This window comes from Mastigoproctus giganteus, chromosome 9 (assembly GCF_048544385.1).
Source record: "Mastigoproctus giganteus isolate SK-2022 chromosome 9, ASM4854438v1, whole genome shotgun sequence".
Lineage (NCBI taxonomy): Eukaryota > Metazoa > Arthropoda > Arachnida > Uropygi > Thelyphonidae > Mastigoproctus > Mastigoproctus giganteus.
The window spans coordinates 151470444-151498151 of record NC_143583.1 but is presented as its reverse complement, the minus strand read 5'-3'; the positions used below and the strand labels follow the sequence as shown (position 1 = coordinate 151498151).

The 27708-nt window shown below is 39.1% G+C and overlaps 1 protein-coding gene across 4 annotated transcripts in view; it reads left to right on the top strand.

Moving 5' to 3' along the window:
• Nucleotides 1-27708, top strand: part of faf (ubiquitin carboxyl-terminal hydrolase-like faf) — a 1326265-nt gene that overhangs the window by 660428 nt on the left and 638129 nt on the right. For all 4 annotated transcript variants that reach the window (XM_090382082.1, XM_090382083.1, XM_090382080.1 and 1 more), the window contains 2 exons: nt 19621-19852; nt 22110-22235. In XM_090382082.1, the coding sequence (XP_090238208.1) occupies nt 19621-19852; nt 22110-22235 (358 nt within the window). The remainder of the gene's footprint in view (nt 1-19620; nt 19853-22109; nt 22236-27708) is intronic.

The window sequence follows — 27708 nt, the reverse complement described above, 5'->3', positions numbered from 1 at the left end:
ATGCCCTTGTACACCTTAGCATTCACTGTACCCTTCATAAAATCAAGATGACCAACTCCTCTAGGTGAAATACGACCCCTTTTCATTTGAGAAGCAGAAGTCAGCATGACATTCATCTTTCCGTCTGCTAGCTATCGAAACCATGTAGATTGAATTTTGATTCATCAGAGAAAACAATGCATTTCCACTGATCCTCAGACCAACTAGCATAGTCTTTTGCCCACTTTAGACTCTGCAATTTTATTTTTGCATAAAAAGTGGCTTTTTTTCTTGTGATGTCTACTAATCATCCAAATAAGAAAAGGTGTCTATGTACTGTGGAAGTACTTGCCTTTACCCTTGCCTCCTCCTCCCATGCTGTTTAAGATTTTTGAAAGAGAATCTTCTGTTTCGGGCACACAGACAGACTAGAAATCAGTCTTACACTGCAGAAGATATTTGAAGACTCACTTCCTTTCTTTCTGGTTTAGACTTCTAGTTCTGATAATTTTTGTAATAAATGCCATTGTTGACTGATTATAGTGAATCCTTCTAGGCATTTCATGCATAGAATGTTCCTCTGCTTTCAACACACAAGTGACACTCTCTTATGTACTGTTCATTGTAATAACTTAGCCATTGCAGTAGCACAGAATACTGGGGTTGAGGGGCTCACATCTGGTGAGAATGTGCTTGGCACACCCAAGGTTCTGAGCTGGATATCATCCTTCTTCTCTTCTTTGCTGATTCCCTTCTACTTCTGACTCTTGTTTTCTCTCTCTCTTTTTTTTTTTTTTTTTTTTTGGCTGGTGCTGCGAAAGCCTCAGGCTTCCTTGCACCATATGGCTAATGGTAATAATAATATGCACTACATTTATACTTCCTGCCGCTAGGGTGATGTAATCATATATGGCACATGACATCATCTAAGACAGCTTCCTACAGATGGATGATGCCATATGGTAATGCTGTTACAAAACATATGTGATATACAGCAGACTTTTGATTTACCAGGATCGGATTAACCGGGACACTTCAAGACTCCAAATTATGAGGAAAAAAAAGGCCCCGAGTGCCAAGCGATAGGGACCAAGTGATTTTTCTTATGCGAATTATAAAGTGATCCTTCCAATTGATTTTTTTCTGTTTCGTTTCTAGCCGCTCTCTTATACTCAGTTCATTGTAAGTGGTTCTTCACTTAGCAGATTTTAGGATATTTATCCATTTTCTCACCAACAAACTAATCCTCCAGCTGCTTGGTCACTAGGTGGCACTGCTCCTGCCTCCCCGTGGTGGGGCCGGAAACCTGAAAGGAAAAATAATCCTTTCAGGGCTAAAAGGAGCAACAATGGACTTGACAAACCAAGCTTCTCCTGGAATTATGGATCAAACTGATCATAATTGACAGCAAGGTGATCCTAATCCATCTACTGCCAAACGACAAAAGAAAGATGTGACCCAAACCATCTCTCCACTCTTTCTAATTTTTCATTCCCTGTCAGACCAGCCAGTTAGTAAACTTTCTCCCTCTGTTATACAAAGGTGTCTAGAACATATAGCTGGTCCACCAAAAATGGTTCGCCGCTTGAAATCAGGCGACCTACTGATAGAAACGACAAATCATCGACATTCTGAGCTTCTTCTTGAAACTAAAACTTTTGGAGGGATTCCCATCAAAGTCACTCCACATGCCACTTTAAATTCATCTAAAGGGGGTTATCGTGGAATGGGACCTCCTAAACAGCTGTGAAGAAGAAATCGTACAAGAGCTACAAAACCAGAATGTCATACATGCCAAAAGAATCCTTATTAAAAAGGATGGAAATCTCATTTCAACCTGCATTATCATACTTACTTTCAGTACTCCAACTCTACCATCATCAGTCAAAGCAGGGTACTTGAATTGCCAGTTAAAGCCATACATCCCCAATCCAATAAGATGCTTCAAGTGTCAAAAATATGGCCATTCCCAAACAGTATGCAGAGGACAAGCTATTTGTGCCACTTGTGGCTCAAAAGAACATAACTGTAAAGAATGCAATGCACAGTCTCCTCACTGCCCAAACTGCAAAGGAGACCACTCTACCTATTCCAGAGACTGTAATATATGGAAAAGAGAAAAGCAAGTTCAAAAATATTAAACTGAACATAAGATCACATATCAAGAAGCCAAAAAGCAGATGCCACTGTTTCCAGCAGTGAGATCATATGCAGCAGCAGCAGCAGCAGCAGCAGCAGCAGCAACAGCAACAACTACAGTGCAGAAAACAAAGGTAATTGCAACAAAGACTGACATCACAGTCCCGCCTAACATCTCAATAGCAGATTGGGCACGTAATCTTCTTTTACAAACAAAGCCAAAAGTTGACCAGGCAATTAATACATGGGTGTATATGCATTGTAATCTCACTAGATGCTGAAGATCCAACACCAACAAGCAGTACAAATCCCACCAAACCTGTTGAAGAAACACAAAAAAATACTGACACTATGGAAATTGATGAAAAGGAGCAAGAAGATGAACCAGTTCTGGAACTTTACGCAAAATGATGACATGGACAGTGGTGGTCGACCAAGCTTTCCTCGAAAGGAAAAAATCAAAATAGATCGATTAAAACAAACAGCTCATTGTAAGTCATCTGAATCAGGTACTAAGCCCAAATAATGCGTACACTTCTACAATGGAATTGGCGTGGCATTCGAAGTAATCTAAGCGATATCAAAGATCTTATTTCCATATATGCCCCTGCAAGTATCTGTTTGCAAGAAACAAACCTAACTCTGCACATAAGTATTTCAATAAACAACTACAATGTATATAGGCAAGATCGAAAAACCACTACAGCTCATGGAGGAGTTGCCATTCTTGTAGACTCTAATATTTCATCCAAGCATATTCAGTTGCAAACATCCCTTAAAGCAGTCGCGGTACGCATCATGTCTGGAATTACCTTGACTATGGTTTCACTCTATCTTCCACCTAATCATGCGTATACACTGCAAGAATTTGAGGCCTTAATTGAACAATTACCATCTCCTTTCTGTTTGATGGGGGACCTTAATGGGCATCATATCATTTGGGGATCACTTCATACAGACAAAAGAGGACAGATGATTGAAAAACTTATAGATAATAGGAACTTAACACTCTTAAACACAGGTACTCACACCCATGTCCATTTACCAACAGGGACTACCTCTGCAATTGATCTCACCAACTGTTCCCCAGCTCTCTTTCCTCTCCTTGACTGGTCAGTTTCCGATGATCCCTATAGCAGTGATCATTACCATTTGTTTGTCACCTACTAGCAAATGATGTACTGCAACCTATAAGAAGTATAAAATGGAAATTTTGCAAAGCAAAATGGGAAAAATACGCTGCTTCTTTAGATGAGAAAATCATAAGACATTATGATATCAATAATGCTGTTACTCATATCACAAATCAAATAATTTCTGCAGCAAACATTGCAATACCAAAGACAGCTAACCAGTTCCATAAACATTACAAGCAGTGGTGGAATGAAGAATGCTTGGAAGCAAAGAAAGAAAAAAATAAAGCTTGGAATTAATTCAGAAAGTATCCCACCACCACTAATCTCATAAAATATAACAAAGCCAGAGCAAAAGCACGTTATATATGCCAGAAATCTCAGAAAGAGTCCTGGATATCTTTTACAAGCAAAATTAATAGAAATACGGACAGCAGAATAGTCTGGAATAAAATTAGACAAATTTCAGACAAATATACAACCGTCCCTAAACTGATCATAAGCTGGAAAGGTCATGACCTAACCTTTCCAGAAAAAATTGCAAATCTACTAGGAGCAACATTTGAGGAATTGTCAGCAAGAACGTCACACAGACCAATCTTTCAAACATATAAAGCTGAAATCAAAAAATACAAAATTAATTTCCATGCAGCTCATGAGATTTCATACAACCAACCCTTTACTATAAATGAATTGCATAAAGCCCTAGCCAAATCTAAGGAAAGTGCAGCAGGTCCGGACGGAATCCACTATCAAATGATTAAACACCTCACTAAATATTATTTATGCATACTCTTACTGTTATATAGTAGGATATACTTTGAGGATACATATCCAGACTCTTGGCAACATTCGTTTGTACTGGCCTTTCCAAAACCTGAGAAGGACCTTCAAACCCATATAATTATCGCTCCATTGCCCTCACTAGCTGTCTAGGTAAAATTTTAGAAAAAATGGTGAATTATCACAAATTCTATCGTTTAAATTCTATACAGTGGGACCAACTGATGATGTTACCAACAGCAAATTCAAAATGGGAGGCATTCATTGGTATGGAAGCTACTAGGCTTTACATACCAACTAAGAAATATTGTTCGAGGTTTAGGCCTAAATGGAGATCACTTGAACTAATGAGACATGTGGCAGAGAAGAAAAATGCATGGGATACTTATAAATTAACAGGTGACACAGAAGCCTATGATAGATATAAGCTGGTCTATTCTGTAACCAAGTCACAAAGGAGGCATGTAGGCATCCAAAGGCAGGTTACGAGAAATCTTTGTCAAAGGATGCAAAGAAAAACAGAGTTCTTTACTTATGTAAACTCTAGTAGGAAGCGGATAAATCAGATTGGTCCACTTGATATCGATAGTTCAACTGTTGATGATCCTGCTCAGGAAGCTAACAAACTAAATGAATACTTTGCATCTACATTCACACATGAGGAGTTATTCAGGGATGGGAATGCCAGAGGTGTCATAAACTCTGGTAGTAAGTTAGATAATCTTTTAATAACTGAGAGTAAAGTGGAGAAGAAATTGTTGAAGATAAACATAAGAAAGGCACCTGGTGTGGAGGGAATCTATCCAGTTATATTAAAGGAGGTAGCAAAGGAAGTAAGCAAACCCTTAGCCATAATTATAAGAGCTTCCTTGGACTCAGGGGAGGTATCCATGGACTGGAAATATGCAAATGTGTCCACAATTCACAAAGGGTGACAAAAAATACAGCCCTGTTAGTTTAACTTCTGTTCCAGGGAAATTAATAGAGAAATTAATTAATTAATGCACTGGTTAAAGAAGCACTGCAGGATCATCTACACAAGACTTCAGTTATAGCTCGGACACAGCATGGTTTTGTTAAGGGGAAGTCTTGTCTGAACAATTTTATTGGATACTATGATGTATCCAATGTATATACACAAAGGAACTGGATGCAGGGGATAACTTTGATATCATATATTTGGATCTTAGAAAGGCTTTTGATACTGTTGCACATGGAAGACTGCTGCACAAATTGGAGCTGGGTGGCTTAGGAGGCAAATTGCTGCTATGGATAAAGGGATGGGTGAGTGGGAGAAGACAGAGAGTGGTAATCAATGGACACTGCTCTTCATGGACTAATGTTATTAGTGGAGTCCCTCAGGGTTCAGTGTTGGGTCAATTGTTGTTTTCTGTATTTATAAATGATAGTGATGATGGTATATCAGGCTTAATATCCAAGTTTGCAGACGATACGAAGGTTGGCAGGGTTGTTAAGGACACTAAAGACAGTATGTTTCTGCAACAGGATTTAAAAAAGTTGATCAGATGGGCTGAGAGGTGGCAAATGAAGTTTAACATTGACAAATGTAAAGTACTACATATGGGAAGCAGTAACCCCAGAGTAATGTATCAACTCTGTGGTACTACACTGACAGTGGTAGAGAATGAAAAGGACCTGAGAGTAATTGTGCAGGCAGAGATGAAGTTTTCTGAGCAGTGTAGACCGTCTGCAAGAGTAGCTCATGGTGTATTGTCAATGATATATAGGAATTTTTCTATCAGGGATAAGGATGTGATTATCCCCTTCTATTAAGGCAATGGTCAGGCACACCTTGAGTACTGTATACAGGTCTGGAGGCCTCATTTTAAGAAGTATGTAGAGCTGTTGGAATGAGTACAGAGAAGGGCAACAAGATTAGTGAATGGAAAGAAAGGTTGCTCTTACGAAGAAAGGCTTAAGTTTTGCAGATTACAGTGTCTGGAGACTAGGCACCTGCAAGGTGACCTGATTGAGGAGTATAAAGTCTTGAATGGTTTGAGCATGGTCGATGCTGATGGGATTCTTTCTTTTGCTCAGAATAATCACCTGAGAAAGCATAAATTCAAATTGAGGAAGAACGTAATAGGATAGATGTGCGGAAGTTTGCCTTTGGCCAGTGAGTAGTTGATTGGTGGAACAGACTTCCATCTTTTGTTGTGGACGTTGATAGCCTAAATCATTGGTTAGTAGTAGTAGTAGTGGCATGTGATGCAAGAAAGCAAATGTATGAGATTATGCAGCATCAGCCAAAAAAAAAAAAAAAAAAAAAAATCACACCATTCTCTCCAAATGCCTGTCCAGTTCCTCCTTAAATTTATTCAACCTATCAACTTCCACAACGACAGATGGAAGTTTGTTCCAGCAATTAACCAGCCGCTGGCTAAAGGAAAATTTCCACACATCTATTCTACATCTGTCCTTTCTTAATTTGAATTTATGCCCCCTTAGGTTCGTAATCGGAACAAGTGGAAGGATCCCATCAGAATTCAGCGTGCTCAACCCATTCAAGGCCTTATATACCTCAATCAGATCACCGCGCAGGTGCCTAGTCACCAGCCACTGCAATTTGCAGAACTTAAGCCTCTCTTGGTAAGAGGATCCCTTCATTCCCCTCACCAATCTTGTTGCCCTTCTCTGTACACGCTCAAGTAAATCTACATCCTTCCTAAAATGAGGCCTCCAGACCTGTACGCAGTACTCAAGCCGTGGCCTGACCATTGCCTTATACAGAGGGATAATCACTTCCTTTTCCTTGCTAGCAAAATTCCTATATATCATTGACAAAACCCCATGACCTGCCCTGGCAGCCTGTCTGCATTGCTCAGAAAACTTCATATCTGCCTGCACAATTACTCCCAGGTCTTTTTTTCATTTTCTACCACCTTAAGTGTAGTACCACACAGTTGGTACGTTTCTCTGGGGTTACTTCTACCCATATGTAGTACTTTGCATTTGTCAAGGTTAAACTTCAGTTGCCACTTCTTAGCCCATCTGCCCAAATTATCTAGATCCTGTTGCAGTAGCACACTGCCATTACTGTCATTAACAACCCTGCCAACCTTTGTATCATCTGCAAACTTCGACATTAAGCCTGATATACCTTCATCAATATCATTGATAAATATACAAAACAACAGTGGACCTAACACCGAACCCTGTGGGACTCCACTAATAACATTAGTCCAAGAAGAGCAGCACCCATTGATTACCACCCTCTGTCTTCTAGCACTTAACCATCATTTTATCCATTGTAGCAACTTACCCTTAATACCATTCTGCTCCAATTTATACAATAGTCTTCCATGCGCAACAGTGTCAAAAGCTTTCCTGAAATCCAAATATATGATATCAAAATTATTTTTCGCATCCAGTTCCTTTGTAACCACATCATAATATCCTATCAGATTTGTCAGACAAGACTTTCCCTTAACAAACCCATGCTGTGTCTGAATTATTGCTGCAGTCTTGTCTAGATGATCCTGCAATGCATCTTTAACCAGTGACTCCATTATTTTACCCGGAACAGAAGTTAAACTAACTGGTCTGTATTTACTCGTGTCACCCTTCGATCCTCCTTTGTGAATTGGGGATACATTTGCACATCTCCAGTCCGTGGGAACCTCCCCTGAGTCCAAGGATGCTCTCATAATTATGGCTAAGGGTTTGCTTAGTTGCTTTGCCGCCTCCTTTAATATAACTGGATAGATCTCATCCACCCCAGGTGCTTTTCTTACGTTTAACTTCAACAATTTCTCTTCCACTTTGCTCTCAGTTATTACAAAATCATTAAGTATCTTGCTACAATTTGATAACCTTCTGCCATTTTCAAACCTTAATAATTCCTCACGTGTGAATGTAGATGCAAAATACTCATTCAGTTTGTTTGCTATCTGAGCAGGATCATCAACAGTCGAACCATCGATGTCACATGGACCAATCAGATTCATCCCCTTCCTTTTAGAGTTTATATAAGTAAAGAAATCCTTGCTGTTTTTCTTAGCATCTTTTGCCAAGGATTTCTTGTAATCTGCCTTCGCCTGCCGAACCTCCTTTGTGACCTGATTACAGATTAACTTATATCTGCCATAGGCTTCTGAGTCGCTTGATAATTTATATGCATCCCATGCATTTTTCTTCTCTGTTACGAGTCTCATTAGTTCATTTGACATCCATTTAGGCCTAAACCTTGAACAATATTTCTTAATAGGTATGAACCTTTTAGTAGCTTCCATGATTAATTTCTTGAATGCTTCCCACTTAGAATTTACTGTTGGTAACATCGTCAGTTGATCCCACTGTACAGAATTTAAAAACTGTCGGAGACCACTGTACTCGCCTTTACGGAAGCAAAAACCCTTTCCTTTACCCCTGATGGTAATTAAATCTTTAAGTAAATCCCACGTCAGTACACTGTGATCACTGCCACCTAGTGGTTCTTTTATCTGCAAATCCCTAATACATGAATGATCACTACTGATAACCAGATCAAGAGTATTACTTTCTCTAGTTGCCTCTCGAACATGCTGCTGCAGGAAACAATCATCCAATAAATTCACAAAAGTCTGACTAGTGTGCGAATGCCCAACCCACAAGTTCCAGTCAATATCTGGGAAGTTAAAATCCCCCATTATAAGACATTCCGATTTACTAGCCCACTCTATTTCTCTGTACAATTGTTCATTGTACTCATTCAAGTCATTAGGCCTATAACACACTCCTACTCTTATTTTTGCTTTCGCAGTGCTTATGTCACACTAAACTGACTCAACAGTGCACTGTTCATCTATATCAACTGGATGCACTTCTTTTGATTTTACGTTTTTCTTTATTAACAGCATAACACCTCCTCCCTTCCTATCCTGTCTATCCTTTCTGTACACATTGTACTCCCCAAATTCCAGTTTGACATTCCTTATATCTGTGTGACACCACGTCTCTGCTATCCCAACAATATCTGCCTTTGATGTCTTGACCAACACTTCAAATTCATCAAATTTAAAGTGTTCTTCAGCACCGGGTGCAGAGCATCCCCAGCACCCGGTGCTGGGGATGCTCTGCATTTTTCATAAGGGTTTTAGGGTGCCTTCACATTAAAAAGTTTGAGAACCACTGGTCTAAATAAATCTAAGGCTGGTTCTCAAAGTGGGTGCCACTTACTCTTTATAAGGGTGCCGCAACGTCAAATTTAGCATTGGCTTACATCGTGGCTGTCGCTACAAAAGGTCGTTGAATTTCATGCAACTGTGTAAATTAGAAGTCGTCATGAAATAATTGCTTACCTCAATGCAGTGTTTATGTACGTACATATACGGAACAGCCGAGCCGTCCGTTGCATACTATATTTGAAACAGCTCCATCTTACAAAATATTCTGCCATCGCCCATTGCACCCGGTGCTGGGGATGCTCTGCATTTTTCATAAGGGTTTTAGGGTGCCTTCACATTAAAAAGTTTGAGAACCACTGGTCTAAATAAATCTAAGGCTGAACTGGACAGGTATTTGGAATGAACAGAAGGGCGAAATGGGAGCAGGGTGTTTTTTTTTTTCTGATGCTGCATAAGCTTGCTTTCTTGCATCATATGCTTCTACTAATGCTAATGCTATTACAAAATTTCACAGAAATTCAGTGAGCCTTGCAAGTAATACAGAGATTCAGAGATGGGTGACCAGATTTATGACCTTTCAGATATCAGCACCTATCTGCAATGTGGGGAGGGTGTTGCGATGTGTCTTATGCAGCACTATAAGACATAATCTAATGCTCACGGCATATTAATTCAAGCTACTGGTTTTGTCATATTGTGAACCATGAAAATTTTTATCCCAGGGTTTAAGGACTTGAGAATAACTCCAACACTACTTTTGCTCTTTCTTAAACAAAATAAGAGATTTTGGGATGGGTCCACCATTCTGATAGCATGTCCTTCCTTCCTGCTCTGGATCAGGATTTGGGGCTGGTAGAGATTTGGTTATACCGCTTAGATAGTTCTATCATTCACTTTCGAGTGCATTTATTGTTTGCTCTCTGGTGAGTGTCACTTTCTGCTCCTAGTGAGCAGGGTCACCTAAACATTAAATAGCTTTCATAAATCCTGTTCATTAATAAATTCCCATTTTTTCGAGAATTATAATATCAAGATTGTCCCAAAACAATTTAAACATTGAAACACTAATAGCAATGCAGCTAAAGAAACCCAGAAACTGAAGCAGGGCCCTAATGCTATGTTTTTTATCATACAGTCATCAGCTGAGTAAAAGTTCATAGTGTTTATTAGTCCTATTGAAAACATTTTATCATTTATGGGGAAAAATCTTATCCATCTTTAAACAGAACAGTTAAGACTGGGTTTAGCTTGATACTCTTCAAATCATTTAAGAGGCTTCTTTCCAAAGGTTTCTTAATGGAAACTGTAATGACAGTGTCCATTAAGAAATTGATGCTGTGCTGACTGATATTCCCCTACAAATAATAACAAACTGATATTCCACACCAAAAATAAAATTCATCATGGGGATGGTATCTACATCCCATGGGACCTTCTTGAAGTTTCGTGGAAGGAAATCTGTTCTTAACTAAAGTTGCTGGATTTGTCAGCATCACAGAGGATGTTTGTGTCTAGATGTCAGAATCTGGTTCTGACCATAAATGTTATTCTTGGCTCTAAGTCAATCATATGTACAGTAAAGCCATACATATGGAATTCTTCAAGGCTTCAGGTACCAAGTGAATCAGCATGTGAATGATTTTCTCCAGGCTGTACAACATCCGGTTAATCTTTACAGTCTGCTGTCCCTTCCAATTGATTGTTGCAAGCAGCGATGACTGACATGCCTAGCTCTCCCACCAGTTGCGTTTTATTTAGTGTTAGAGGGAATCCCTTTCCCATCATCATTGTTTTAAAATTGGGAACTCATTTTCCAATTTAAAAACAGCCGGGGGGGGGGGATAAACACTAACTAAAACAGGTACAGTATACTGAAGAGGTCAGAGCTTCCAATCACTGAAATGAAAGCAACAAGTAGGTGGGCTAGGCCTATCAATCATTGCTACTCACAGTTATTAATATGGAAGGGTATTATATTTTAAAGACTCCCGATATCCTTCTGTGTAGATGATTATTGAGTTTAATTTGGCTTGACATTTCCTGGAATCGCTTACTTAAGCATCTTTCTTGAAAGACTAAGAGAAAGTTTAGGGAAGACAAGTAATTATTCCTGTTGGCCAAGAAGACCCACGATATCCCATCAGGGATTTATTGGACCTTTACAAGAACAAAGCAGTCTCTTATTCATATGTATATAAGATGAAATTTGGGGGGCTGTGACTGATTGGTCTCCTTGTGTCACTGCTCTTGTCTCCTCATGTCTGCACTGAACTTGGATGTTAAATTCTCATCCAGGACTAAAAGGAGTTTTTGTGAAGTCTACTCACCATTTATCTGTGATGTCTACTGGTTCCATAGTAATGGATAATGATAATCTTGAATGATCTCATGCAAAGTTTGCTCTCATTCAGTCAGAGACTATGATGAATGTTAAATTCTTCATGAAGTTTCCAATGTCAGATCAAGCTATAGGCAGAATGTGTCAGTCCTTATTCATACAAGTGTAGAGGTAATTCCAGGACCAAAAGCATATTGGTGTTTTTGGAACTCAAAGAATTCCTGTAAGAAGATTCTTTCTGGCGATATGCAGGTCAAAACATAATTCAATGGGCATGTATCCCGCTTTCTCTAAGTCAAATGACATACAGACTCTAGAGGAAAGGTTCAAAAATGTAAGGTAAAGCTCTAGATGGCTCCTTAATACAGGGAGGTACTGCCAGTTAACAAGAGGCTCACTGAAGAGGAATTTTAACTAAGTGTCATCTTCAGTTAAAATGGTCTTAAGTTTATCAGACTAATATTTTAACAAGGGGGCTCACCCAAATAACGCCAGGGGCTTACATCTGGTGAGTATGGGCTTGGTACACCCAGGGTGCTGAGCTGGATATCATCATTCTTCTCTTTCGTGGTGATTCCCTTCTACTTTTCTCTCTCTCTCTCTCTCTCTCTCTCTCTCTCTCTCTCTCTCTCTCTCTCTCTCTCTCTCTCTTTCTCAGGGTAACTTGGGAATTTTTTTCTTTTTCTTTTTTTTTTTTTGGCTGGTGCAGCATAAGCCTCAGGCTTCCTTGCACCATATAGCTGATAGTAATAATAATAAGACCCTTCCATTTGGACCCATTTCTGCAAATGGAAAGCTGTGCATGTTAATCCAGTCATATACCTGAACAACATTCCACATCTGATGGTCAGTATGCTTTCCTGTTCTTGGTTTCCCACTGAATAGAAAGTTCAGTTTTGAAGACCATATATCAAAATTCTATACAGTTTATCTATGGAAATTAAACATACTTAGAGCAATTTTTTTCATCCATGCATTGAGAAGGTGCAGGATGACAAACACTATTACTACTTTATAATTTGGTCTTGAATTGATTACAGTGCACTGGTTCATGCTTCAACCAAACAGTGTTCTCTCTCTCTCTAAGTTACAGGTCATCCACATAACCTTTCCAGTGTATACAGCTTATATGCAAAAGCAATACTCCTTCACGTCCGTCCGTCCGTCCGTCCGTCCGTCCGTCCGTCCGTCCGTCCGTCCGTGTGTGTGTGTGTGTGTGTGTGTGTGTGTGTGTGTGTGTGTGTGTGTGTGTGTGTGTGTGTGTGTGTGTGTGTGTGTGTGTGTGTGTGTGTGTGTGTTATTGTAATGAATAGAAACGGCTTAAAAGCAATGAAAATTAAAAAAAATTGGTATGGATTATGGACAAGAGAGACTGCCAGTAATAGCAGAAATATCCAACCATAATGAAATGTAGATAAGTAGATTAGAGTATATATGGAGGAATGCTGACCACGTCAGATGTATTAATAATGGAAAAAATAAATAGGTACCTGTAAAATAAAGTAAATTAAAATAAAATTAAATAAAAAGTACATATAGTACTTAATGCTATAGATCCAATGATTTTTACTTCATCATCAAGGATCAGCAGCCAAAACCAATGTAAATACAGCAAGAAGCAGGGCCTCTGTTTCTGTGATATATATGTAGCAAGTGGTAAAAAAGTAGGCTGGCATATATTTCATTGCCGACCCATAGGATCGGCTGGGAAATATTGTAGGACTATTGTTCAGCACTTGTCAGCAGATTTTGTCAGCAATGTGAAGTCCATGTTGATCAGTTTTTTTGGATTTTAATGGGATTATCCCTATGGACTTTGTCCCTCCTGGCCAGACCGTCAATGGAAAGTTCTATTGCGATGGCCTGGAACGGTTAAGGCAAGCCATTAGGAGGAAACATCCAGAGAAGTGGCACACAAAGAACTGAGTCTTTCATTGTGACAGCGCATGGGCCAACACATCTCTCGCTGTGGTACAGTTTTTGGCATCCAACAACATGACAGTCGCCCCACCCCCTTTATTTGCAACACTTAGCCCCCTGCAACTTCTTCCTCTTTTCAAAAAATGAAAATCAAAGGGTTGAAGATTTGACAGCATAGAGATTATCCAAACCGAATCGCAGGCGGTGCTGAACAGTATGATGAAGAAAGATTTTCAGGACACATTCAAATCATGAGAGATGCACTGGAATCAGTGTTTACCCTCTTAAGAGGACTGCTTTGAAAGTGACAGTGGCGAGTAAGACGCAGGGTGAGTCTAATTTATTTTATAAACACATCTTGGGAACTTTTGGATAGCATCTCATATAAATATATGGTGAATATTCAGAGCCTACCTTCCCACTTGAACTGTTAAATATTAGTTGATCCAACATGTGCAATTAGATATCACTAACTTTTTGAAAATGTGCCAATCAGAATTAAATTGAAATGAGATAGTAGGTATCTACTGTATATTTGTAAGAAATGTATAAACTCTGGGACTTCCTTAGATGCCATTTCCTTTCAGTGTAGATCTCTTTCCTGCTCTGTCCTGCAGTGGTATAAACTGTGATGTGGCTAAAAACAAATAGATTATAAGATATATCCAACTAAACTAGCTCTTTTCTGCAATTTCTAACCTTGTATACTGGAAACAGTCTTACTGTGCATTCTTTGACACACACAGAGTCAAGGATTTATATAAACAGAACCAGGATATAATGATATGTCAGATTTCAAACTGCACTGAATCCTAATGAAGAAGAAGAAGAAATAGAGAAATTTTCAATTTATCTCTTTAACTATTTTCAAACCTATCTTTAGAGAGAGGGATGTAAATAAATTCTGGGGAAATCTGTGGAGCAGACAAGCATTTAATAAACTGCACAGAATAAAACCTGGTCTACATACGAGGTGTGGCTATTAAATAACGAGCCTGCTTACAATGAATAAACTGAGATATTTTGTTTCGTCTCATTTAAAAACACATAGCATTCAGTTTGGATATAACGAGCATGTCCTGGATATAATGAGGGAACATACCACCATGTACAGCATACCGAGTGCTTCTTGTCATCCTTTACAAACGAGAAGAAAGATCCTACTTGTCCTTCAAAAGAAAGTTTTTAAAATTGCCTGTGAAATCTGCTGTCTAGAAAGATAAATGTCAAAGCAGCAAATGCTTCTAAGCTGTCTAGAGGTCTGCTTTAACCTACTCTGCAGCAGCTAGCTATTGGTCATAGGCAAACCAATCAGCAAGCTGTAAAACACGCCCCATTCCTTTTCAAATGACAATCACTGGACGCTACTGAAGAGATAAAAGCATACCTACAGAGAGCTTAGATGCATTCGTTGCTTTGACGCTGATCGTTTTGGGGATTGGATTTTTCAGAAAATTTTATAAACTGTCCTTTTAAGGGCAAACTATTTTCACTTCTAAAGAAGAGTAAGAGGAACTTGGTTTCAATCTTGGATCCTGAAAATGTGAAAGAGGAAAGCATTATCAGTTAAGGAAAAAGACGAAATTATTGAAGAACTGTAGACTGGTCAGAAGAACATAGAGATATGCAAGAAGTACGGACTTTCTTCATCTACTGTTTCAACACTGTGGAGAAATAGAGATGCAGTGTTGGAGGTCTGCAATGACAGCGTAACAAATGCAAGGAGACCCAAGAAATGCGACACAAAGATGATTTTGATTAAGCTCTGCTGAAATGGTTCATTGCACAAAGAAATGCCAGTTTACCCATAAGTGGACCAATCTTAAAGGCTAAAGCAGAATTTGCACGGCTTTTCAACTATGCACGATTTTGTTGCTCAAATGGGTGACTTGATTGTTTTAAGAATCGACATAAAATTTGCTTTGGCCAGATCAGTGGAGAAGCATCTGCAATAGACATGGAGATAATGTCTATGTGAATGACCGACTTGTGACTGGTTCATTTTCAAGACTGCAGTGACAATGACATCTACAATATGGATGAAGCTTGAATTTTCTATAATGTCACTCCTGAGCAAACTTTGAAATTCCAAGGCGAAAAATGCATTGGAAGAAAGTTGTCGAAGAATAGACTTACAGTGGCTATCTGCACAAATATGTCTGGGATGAATAAAAGGCCACCCTTGTGTGTTACCAGGCATTACTAGGTGGTAGATGACTCTCATCAGCTGGTGCAATACCACCAATTTGCTTATTGGAGGCTTGAAGTGGTAGAACCCATGTTTAGTCTCCAGAGCTAAGTTCTGTTCAACCCCTCCCCATCTCTTCCATCATGCAGTATGATTGATGACTTTTGAGGTTATGAAGAACAACATGGCGAGATCCAATCTTCCTTACATTTTGAGGGTACAGCTCAGCTAGTGTATAATCTTGCCACCTCTACTCTGCCAGATAGTGACTGGAGAAATTATTCGCTGTATGATTGATTCCTTCCGCCGCAAAGGTGGTACTTGTGCATATGTCCGTTCCGATATTCCCTGTCAGAGACTTGGTAATTTGGAATCTCCTCTTTTCGATCTTCTCTGGCTTAAATATCTCTACCTCATTGTGTCAAATTCATCTGTTGTCTCCACAGTTCTCCCAATTCCACTAATTACTTGAAGCTCTTTGAATTTCTCCAGTCCAACTTCCCTAACAATGAGGTAATTTTCCTTGTGATTTTAATGTTCACAACTCCAGCTGGCTTCCGTTTTCTAGTCACACCGACCCAGCTGGTCGAGATTCTGAGACTTTTGCAATTACTAATGACCTTAAACAGATTGTTCATTTACCTACAAGAATACTGGGGCACCTCGGTAGCCAGTTGGGCAGGAGCAGCAGTGCGTAGAACATGCTTCTTGATTAGACCGGGGTTCGAGCCAGTGACCACCAAATACAGAGAATGCAGAAAGGTCAGTGAATGGCCCCCGCATATCCTCAGAGCAATATGGCCTTAGTTGCTAATGCTCCTAAAAATCCAACAAGAATACCAGACAGTCCTAACTTTACAGCCAACACACTTGATCTTTTTCTCACAAACAAGTGTACTTTCTAAGTACACGGTCAAAGTGAGAGGTCATTTAGGCATTACCGGTTCACAACTTGATTGTCTCTTCCCCAATGGAGCCTTTATCTCATGGCTATTTATAACCTCGTATTGTTTGGCATTACAAGAATGCAAAATGGGATGATCTGCGAGATTTCTTTTCTTCTTTTCCTTGGTTGGATTACTGTTCAAAACTTCTGATGTCAACGTTTGCTCAGATCGTATCAGTGAAATTATTCTTGCAGGAATGGAAATTTTTATCCCACACTCCACTTTAAAATCTCATCCGTTATCTAAACCTTGGTTTTCCAATAAATGTGCTAAGACTGTTCAAGAGAAGAATGTTACATACCGCAATTGGCTTGTTTCTAATTCTTGAGTTTCATTTTTTGCCTACACCAAAGCTCTCAACAATTGAAAAGCAGTTATTAATCAGTCCAAACTATGAACAGGCTAAGAGTAGAAAACTTGCTTCTTGCCCTAATGGTAGCCGAGCATTCTGGTCTCTTGCCAAAGCTGTTGGCCGCAGCTTTTTCCCATCTCTGCTCCCACCTCTGTCCAAACCAGATGGTTCTGTTGTCACTTTGGCCCAGGATAAAGCTGACCTGCTAGCATCCCAGTTTTTTTCCAACTCATGTATTAATGATCTTAGTAAAACACCTCCCACCATTCCCAACACGCTCCATTCAATGCCCCCTGTTGTCTTCCATTAAAAGGATTTTGACAAATCTTGATGCTAAGAAAGCTCCAGGTCCTGATGGTATTTCTCCACTTGTTCTCAAAACCTGTGCTCCTGAACTTACTCCCGTTTTTTGCCACCTTTTTTCACTTTCATATTCCAAAGGTGTTTTTCCTTCTGCTTGGAAATTTGCCCATAACTAACCAGTTCCTAAAAAGGGTGACAAATCCCTCCCATCCAGTTATTGTCCCATTGCAATTACTTCTACTTTTTCTAAAGTAATGGAGAAATCTACTAACTGTCAACTCTTAAACTACCTAGAAACCTTCCGTCTGATCAGCGATCGCCAGTATGGATTCCGTCAGTGTCGATCCACTGGTGATATTCTGGCTTATGTTTCCCATTTATGGAATAATTCAATGGAAAAGTTTGGTGAAACACAAGCAGTTGCTCTTGTCATCTCAAAGGCGTTCGATCGTGTTTGTCATAAAGGTCTTCTAAACATGCTTCCATCTTATGGTTTGCCAACTGTTTTTTGTAATTGGTTATTGGTAATTGGTGATTGCTCACTGAGGGTGATGGTAGATGACTCTCTGTCTTCCAACTTCTCCCCTAATGCCGGTGTCCCCCAAGATTTAGTTCTTTTCCTCTTGTATATTAATGACCTTCTTCCATTAACTGGAAATCCTATCCATAGTTTTGCCGATGATAGCACATTGCATTGCACTTTTCATTTTGAGAAACCTTGTCCTGCTCAATCAGCTTCAACTTCTCTAAATTCTGCTACCATTTCCTTAAATGCTGATCTCCGGGTAATTCTCCAGTGGGGCAAAGACAACTTAGTTGATTTCAATCCTTCTAAAACTCAGTCTTGTCTTATCAATCTACTCTTTCTTGATGATTCCCTTCTCTCTCTCTCTCTCTCTCTCTCTCTCTCTCTCTCTCTCTCTCTCTCTCTCTCTCTCTCTCTCTCTCTCTCTCTCTCTCTTAGGGTAACTTGGGAATTTTTTTTTAGCTGGTGCCGCATAAGCCTCAGGCTTCCTTGCACCCTATAGCTAATAATAATAATAATCTCGCAAACAGTATTCTTCTGCTGATCTTTGTTGACACTGATTTCTAGGCAAAATGATATATCTCTTTTGGGGATTACCCTGACTTCTAATCTCTCTTGGCACAAGCACATTACAAATATTGCTTCCTCTGCATCTAAAAAACTTGGTTTTCTCTTTCTGTGTTACTTTTCTTCCAAACAGCTGTTCACTCCTTACAAATCGTAAATCCGCTCTACCATGGAATATTGTTCCCACATCTGGGGTGGTGCCCCCAAAACCTCTCTCGGGCTTCTTGATTCCATTCAGAAGAGGGCAGTTTGGTTAATTAATCATCTCTAACAGAGTCTCTCCACTCGCTGTCTCATAGATGTACTGTTTCTGCTGCATGCCTCTTCTACAGATAATTCCATGGGCAAAGTTCTTCTGAATTGGCTTCTATAATTCCCGCTCTCTCTTTCTAAACAGTCCGAACATGTGGCGCCACCAGCCAACATCCATTTACTGTCCAACTTCAAACTCACAGAACCAACTTTTCATCTTCCTCGTTTATTCATTCATCTGCTGTTTTCTGGAACAACCTTCCTTTGTATGTATTTCCTGAAAAATTACAGTCTACAGAAGTTCAAGTCTAATGTCAGCAAATATCTTCTTTCGTCTTCTCAACCTCCAACCCAAGCACGGTACTAAGTACTATAGGTTCCAATACCTCTCGTGTTTGGGGTTTACATAAAAAAAAAAAAAAAAAAAATCAGGAAATGAAGGCAAAAAGCAAATGTGGCTGTAGGGATGATAGCTAAACTAATTACACAATTAGGGTGTATATTTTTACCAGTCAGATAGATTAGTTTCAAGCCTGATATACCAAAACATAATTAACTTAACATATTAACAAAATTCAAAAAAGGCTTATGGCTGACACTAGCAGGTTTAGCAAACAACTTGTAAACCCAATAATGAACTAAATGTGTTCTAATACAGAAAATTGTAATTGTACGCCAGTAAATAAAATTTAGTTGATAAAACTACATATAGCTGATTTATTGCCAGTAATACTACGTCACATTATTATTTTATTTTTTTTTTTTTAAGAACCGCATTGTCCTTCTCTCAGCATATTAACTGTAGATAATTTAAAAGTAGAAATGGATCTGTTAACCTCTGAACCCTCTTTTGTCACTGTTGGCAATAGTTATCAAAGAAGAAGGTGGTAAATTTTATTTTTTTTTTATCCAAACATTAAGCGAAATCTGATATGCTGTAATATTTTTCTTTCATGTCACGTAATGTATAGTGAGTTAATTATTTTTTTATAATGTTTTTTTAGCATAAATTGTATTATGAACAAGAAATTCTGTATAGATATATATGTGTGTATTGTTTATCCTAGGTCAGCATATACAATGGTACTAAAGATTAGTAAATTGCTTTTGGCTGTAGCAGGTCATTGTATAATTCAACAGACAGCAGAAGCCACCCAGGAACACACAACTATGGGTTCATTATCACTTGCTAGTAAAGCTGTTGTCTTACAGCAAGCATTTCATCATATTCCGAATTCTAACACCGAATACATGCTTCGGAGTGTGGCTCTTCGGCTGTCTCAGCTTTTGCATGGACAGGTCAGTAAATAGTCTGTTGTATTCAGTTTTGAATTTTGTGTCTATTTGATTAAGTATGTGTTTTTTCAAAACATTTTATCCTTTATTATTCTTGCACTTGAAAATTTACTTCAAGTGCAAGAATTTACTTCAACTCCTTCCCCCAACACAAACACTTTTATTCTTTGCAGGACCTTGATCTGTGTGTTGTTGAAACTTAGTCTTCTGGAATTAGGTTCAGTGTCAAGTTTCTCTCTCTCTCTCTCTCTCTCTCTCTCTCTCTCTCTCTCTCTCTCTCTCTCTCTCTCTCTCTCTCTCTCTCTCTCTCTTCTCCCCCCCCCCATCTTTTGACCTGTGTTAGATGAAAGATAAATGGAATCTATAGTAGTATTTGAGTAGTATAGGTTATATTTATCTTTCATGTGTTGAGTGGCTGTAAAATAATATCAATATAAAAACCTATTTTATAGTACTGTAGTGTTAACTTGGTTAAGTTCAGTTAATAAAGCTTAATATTTTATGTTCTGTACTGTAACATGTTTGTGTGAAAGCAATTACTATGCGCATTAATTTTGAAACCCTCACTCTGTCACAAAAAACGGTAGTTCTTTATGAGTATCATGTTTGGATACTCATAAAGAATATTAATGCTATAATAATGCATTAATTCTGTATTGTCATGCAATAATTTTTTTCACATCCAGAGGTGCTTGCTTAAAACTAAAAATTCTCTTCACAGTTCATTAGGCCTCTTTTATGATGGTATGGCAGGTTCTCTGGAATTGGCATTTAAGGATGTACAAAGTCTGCCACACTCCTTCTTAAAGTAGTTATAGTCAGTTGATATCTAATATACATTCAAAATCCTATGTAAGTTGATGTTTGAAAGCATACTATACAAATAACTGTCCTATGGCTATATTTTAATATAAAATGTGTATTTTGTCAGTAAAATTTTGTCTAGTGCAGTATGGACTTGATAAAAATCTCCTGATTTTTTTTTCCAAAATCATTTCCTGTTTTTTTATGATGTCCTGGTTTTCAAAAAAAAAAATAAATAAATAAAAAAAAAAAGCTTTTTTTTCCTGTTGTGACCAGAAATTTCCATCTTTCCTCTGTTTACAATTGCCTGATCTACAGCTGTTTGAAAGTCAAAACTTTGCATATGGAAAAGTGATGTTGATGTTATTTTAAGCCACTTAAACTGTTAATATATAGCATCTTTTAACTTGAATGAAAAAGGTATACAAAGGTTCACTTCTAAAGATATTATTCTTCAGCATTGGGTATCTCAGAAGCAAACTGAATGGTCAGTATTATTCAATGACACTTGAAACTCATTTGTGACACAATTAAGGTATAAAAGATCATAGTTTTTGACTAAACTGTGGTTTTTTTGTTTTGTGAGATTGCATGCATACCTCACATGAGTGAACGAGGGACTGGTGACCATCAGTGACACACTAGTACACCTCTAACCTGTGAGTCTTGACCTTGTTCCTGAGTGATTTCTGAGTGTTTTCATTGCTAAAATGTTCCACTTTGGTTCTTCCTTTCTGATCAATTATCAGTTTGATTTCTTTGCATACGACCATCTTGGTCGCTTAAACACATTGTGTAATGGGCACCATGTTTTCTACTGTTGATGTTTTTGGAAACTTTTTCTACTGAATTTTTCTTTCCCAACATCTGTGTTGTACATATTTCAAAATTTGGTTCTCCAACAAACTGATCCAAGTACAGACCTGCCAGTATAAGTGAACTTGTGCTCACCCTGTATTTATGGCATATTTCTGGATTTTATTTAAAAAAAAAATAAAAAATAATAATCACTGGATATTCCATACTCTTAACTCTGATGTAGTCCTGCAGCACACTTCTAGCAATGTTTGAAGCATTTCTTTTGATACCTTATCAGCATATTCTGTAATTTTTGTTATTTATCTTAAAAACATTGTGAAACCGCTATCCGTGCAGATTTTACTGAAATTGTGGAGTGTGGTGAACTAGAGTTATGTTACTTTTGATGAAAAGGTTGTCACATATTCAGGCTTCTCTGAGTGGAACTGTCAAAAGCAAGTTGATGTTTTTTACTTTGGTGGGGTTGTATATCAATCAATTGATCTGAATCAAATTGTCAATCAACATTTATATGAAGATTTACTGATTGTAGGGGAAAAAAAAAAAAGTTTTAGCAAGATGTCTAGAAAACAATTGCTTTTCTGCCCAAAATATATTACCTTTAAATGTTGAGCTGTTGTTTAATTCTTTCTGATAGGTTATGGAACACCTGCCAGATCTCTCTACAGTGCGAGCAATTATTCGTCTTGCATGGGCTTCCTCCTCAGGTTCCATGAATGTCATACAAGCTACTAATGATGATCTTCATATTATGGAGGAAAAGGTGAAATTTACATCTTTTGACTTTTACATTTTTTATTACTTAAAATGAATTTATAGTTTTGATATTGGGTTCATTATATGTTAACAGTAAAAATAACACCTTTATTCATTTATAACATTAAAAATATCACCTATATCTTATAAAAATTTATAACAGTAAAAATATCACCTTTATTCATTTTACTTTTTTTCCTTCAGGGCCTTGTACAACTTATTCTGGTCTCCTCCTAAGGTAACTAGTTACTGAACTGTGCAGCCCACATATTCATTCTTCCCTTATATGGATGTTCCTTTGCTGCTCTTACCAGGTGTGTTGCCCACACCTAGTGAGGGCAGCAATTTCTAAGCAATACATATAAAGGAAAATTCTTAGTGTTAACACATGAGATTAACAACCAAGTTAAGCTAATAAGTGCTTGCTAAGCTAGCCCCCAGGGTTTAAAAGATGAAGTACTATGATTTCCAATAACACGACATCTCCCGAATCTTTTGATCCTAATCAGGCAGACAGGCAATTGGGAGAATGAACTATTTCCAATGCAAAACAACAAAAGACAGATGCATGCCCAACAGAAGTCCCTCTCATTTTGATTCTGCATTCTCTGACCTCTTACTTGAAGTGGCAAAGACTCCAGAATATCTTCTCTTTTGGATGAATCCCGACACAAGTAACTCTGCACACCTCTTTAAATACATCAAAGTGGTTAATTGTAGAAGGGGACCTTCTGAATGTTACAGAATATACCCAGGAAGTAACAAATTAAAATATCATACAGGGAAAAAAAAAAAAAAAAAGGATAGGTATGAAGAAAGATGATACCCTTAAACCTACCCCATTATCCTTACATTTGCTACAGCAAACTTACCAGTGACAGTTAAGGCTGATTATTTGAACTGTTGAGTGAGACCTTACGTTCCTAACCCAGTCAGGTGTTTCAAATGCCAAGAATTTGGATGCCTACAAACAAACAAACAGTACACTGAGCAGTTGCCACTAGTGACCACTCACATTGCACTATGGAAGTACAGTAATACCCCGACTTACGCGAACTCGGAGTTACGCGGTTCTTGATTTTTTCGTTTGGCAACGCTGCCGCCCACTATCTTCAAGGTCGTTTTTCATATGTTATCGATATACGGTGCGACGGCGGAGAATGAGAGCGAAAGATGAACAAAATTCAACTTTGCTGCTTTTATGTTTTTTATATCAGTGAAGGGAAAAACACATTTCACCATAATAACGTAAAAACCAACACAATTCCAGCTATCGGTATAATCGCAAATGCAATTAGATCGAGTTTACTACCAGTTTATAACAGATTTCACTAGCAGAAAAGCAACTGGATTTTTATTGTTTTATGGTAGTAACCCCTAGAAATGTGGGGTGTTAATAGTGTATCTCTGCCTTTATGGTGTTGTTTATTCAGTTGCTACATGCGCGCAGCTTTGTTTATGCGTATCAAGCGTGCCTCCTCGTTTTGTAATTGCGCTTTATTCCCTAAAAATGAGTAAAATACTTAATTAAAAGGTGTGAAAAGGAAGCGTCCTGGTGAAGACACTGCAGATTCAGAGAGAAAAAGAAAAGCAATTATCGATAAACAGAGGCGGACTGGGTCAAACATTCTTACCCGGGAAAATTTATAGTGGCCTCATACTATGGTTTATGGCCAAAATCCACACTGGCCCACCGGGGTTACACTGGCCCCGGTAAGGCTTATGGCCAGTCTGCCTCTGTCGATAGAGAAAAAATATGAAATTGTGAAACGCTTTGAGCGAAATGAAAGACCATGTGATATTGCACGTGCTACAGGCCTAAATGAAGCAACGGCGAAAAGCACATGACAATTGCAAACTTGACAGGTTGAAAATTGAAAAGGGCTCAATTGTAAAGGGCTTAAAAATTTTAGAAAACATAGACTCCAACGAAGAACGCGTTATAGCTACAAAGCAAGGAATAAAAAAATTATTAGCTTGCTACGAAGAAATTCTGCGTGAAAAAAAGAAGGCGCTGTGTCGTCAGACGAATTTGTTAGATTTTATGAAGCCATCGACATCGAAATAACTTTTTAACGTAAGTCATTTGTTTTTTTAATACATATTTTGTATTAATATGTATAAAGAACTGCAATTTTATTAATATTTTTCTTCTAAACTAGTGTTTTTGTTAGTCCTTGGTCCCAATTAAGCAAAATTTATATGTATTTATATGCAAAGTTGTACCCCGACTTACGCGAATTCGACTTACGCGATTTTCATCGGACCCACCTATCGCGTAACTTCGGGGTATTACTGTATTAAAATTTTCCCAAGGCAGCCACTCTACCTTTTCAAAAGAATATGAACAATGGAAAAGGGAGAAAACTCAAAAGTACAAGATTGATCATAAAGATATATATATATATATGTCACAGTAATCCAACTGAAATACAGCAGCTGTATAAACAGACATTACTGTCCCACCATTTCTGAGTGTGCAAAATCTATTCTCATATCATCAGAAAAAGCGGTTCCTCAAAATGTTACCCAAGCTATAAATACCCCGATAACAATTCCTTCAGATGTCCATTCCAGCTCACAGTGAGTGGATCAAATGAAGAACACTAAAATAGTTGAAAAAAGAAAGACACTACTGATTATGTGAATATTTACAATTAGGAAGCTTACGAGAGCCCCATTCTTGAAATACATGCAGAAAATAATAATAGACACACACACAAGCCATTTTTTCCAAAAATAAAAAATAAGCAAAACAAAACCTGACTTCTACAAACAGATTTCCTTGAAACAAAGAGAAACCTAAAAAAAAAAAAAAAAATCTATATAATGTCCACTCTGATTCAGTGGAACCGTTGTGGTGTTTGTCTCAAACTAAGTGATGTATACAATATCCTGGAGCAGTAAAATCCTATAGGTTTGTGCTACAGGAAACTAATCTTCCACCTCAATATCTCTCTCTCTCTCTCTCTCTCTCTCTCTCTCTCTCTCTCAATAAAACAATATTTATACAGGCTGGCCTCAATTAACTCGATTAATTTGTCCTGGATATCTCCCCCCCCCCCCAAAAAAAAGAAAAAAGAGAGAGATATCCTGCAAGTGCAGGGTAGGTATGGCTAGCACGGCCAGTCAGTTACAAGCTGATAACTTGGTGGAAATCTAGCACCGTGAGTGCTGCTATGTTGGATGGGTCATGTTCAGGAAGGTCTAGTCCAGGTGTCATTATTGGGACTCCATTTGGTGAGTCTGTGTCACATCCAGACTGAAGGCTGGTCCAGTAGGCCATGATAACAAATACTGGGGAGGTCAAAACTGGGAGTCCAAGATATGATGGTCAAGTCCAGTAACTGATGTTAGGTCTCTTCTTGATGACATGTGTCACGTCTGGTGGGGAGAAGTTGGTCCAGGAGTGAATGATGAGGAATTTGTCAAGGTATGTGAGGACCCTGTCTTTGATTGCACTGATAGTATTGTCCCAACCAAGTGAGGAGACCAGTTGACTACTTGAGATGTGAGGGATCAAGTTGGGTGGTTTGTTGGTCAAGTCTTGTGTAAGTTGGTCCAAGGCGTTAGCATCCATGGCTCAGCAACAGTTGGCAGCCATGGTTATTTTGACCTATTCATGATTCAGATACTATGGTGGCGCTTTCTGCCTAGTAAATAGGTCCATTGCATAGGTCATACCATTGCAAATTGAGTCAGGGCTCGATAAGTTTCTTCATTCTGTAGGGTGTTCTTGATTTTGGTAGTTGAAGCGTAGTTTCGTTACTAGGATCCTCCTGAAGTCCTCGTAGATTTCACAGCTGTGAGCAAGGTGCTCCTATGTCTGATCCTCTCCACAGTGGCAGCGGGGTGAGGCTGAAATTCCGAAGACGTAGTTTTTTCTGGAAGGAGCCATGTCCAGTGAGGAGGTAGGTAGCAAAGAGTCCTGGTGAAAACCAGCCAAGTGTGAGGGGGGGGGGGGTAAGGAGGCCCTGACATCCAAGAGGAATCTTTTGGTGACAGCACCTTTAGTTGAGGTCTGCCTTCTTTCTTGCCAGGTGTCTGTTAGATGTTCATTAAGTCTCTTCTTTTCAGTGTTTCTATTATTTGCTGGGTCAGTGGTGAAATTGGTGCAGGTGACTGCTCTTCCTTTGGCTAATTGGTAGAGCAACCCATGACCAACAATCTCCAGGTACAGTGGAGGAGATCCAGTGAGGACCAGGAGTGCATGGATGCTGACAGTGTGACAGGCACATGGGGACAGAAGGAGAAGAGAGCGCTGGATAGTTCCTGATCTGTTTACAACTGTATTGGCCTTCTTGTGCCTGACTCCAGAGGCATAGGTGATAACCGGGATGAAAAGTGTTTATAGAAGAGGGAGAGCGTTCTCTTCTTCAAGCCCCAGTCCTTCCGGGCAACCCTTGAGACTTGGGCAGCATACTTCCTCATCTTAAACCTGAGTTGGTCTAGATGAGGGGTGAAGGAAAGGTTTTTGTCTAAGATCAAACCTAGATATTTAAGCTCTGTTTTTAGTTTGTCTGTAACACCATTGACCTTGATTTGGGGTGCTCTTCTCAGATCAAGGTTACCTTTTAGTAGGATCGAATTGGTTTTCTCCAGGGAGATCTTTAAGTTGCTATGCTCTCCCAAGCTTGAAGGGTAGAGATGGCCTGGTTGGCAGTCGCTTCCAGTTTGGCTCTGTTATTGGCAGAAAAGAGCATGACCAGGTCATCCGCATAGTGTGTGTACATTGTTCAGTTTGGTGTTCAAGAAATCATCCAGCACCAGATTCTAGAGGAGAAGCCCCAGGACAGACAGTGGGGCATCCCCTGAAGACTGGTCTGGAGACACTGCAGTGGGGACCGGACATGACAACTTGCTGGTCCTGGAAATGAGTCTTGATGCTTCTGGGACTTGTGCCTTCTGGAGTCTGCCCAGGGTGCTGAGCCACCAAAGGGAATTAAAGGCACCAGCAAAGTCGAAGGAGATTAGTAGAAAGTTTTTGGAATTGCAGTTGGTAGCAGCTTCAATGATTGTTTCCAGTACATCTCTCGTGGAGCGTCCTTTCTGGAAACCGTACTGGTTAGCCGAGGAGAACAGCATCGTTGTAGTGGGCTTCTATTCTATTGGAGATCATCTGTTCGGGAAGTTTGCTGAAGACTGGTAGCAGTGCAGTGGGCCGGTAAGATTGTGGCAGATCATCTGGCTTGGTTGCATTCTTCAATATAAGTCTAACGGTTTCAGTCCTCCACTGTGTGGGGAAGAATCTTTAGTGGAGACATTAGGTATTAGGTATGTTCGGGGTCTGACGGCACCTGGGATTTCTCCCATCTCCGCGTATGTTCTCTGTATCGGACAAGCCGGAGATTTAAAAGTGTGTGGGATATGTACTATGTAGTTTGTTGTGCCCATTGTTCATCCACCCTGTTAGCCGCCGGGCCCCGAGTGAGACCCGACGTTACCAATACCCGCCACAGGGAGGCCGGCCGGGTGTTACC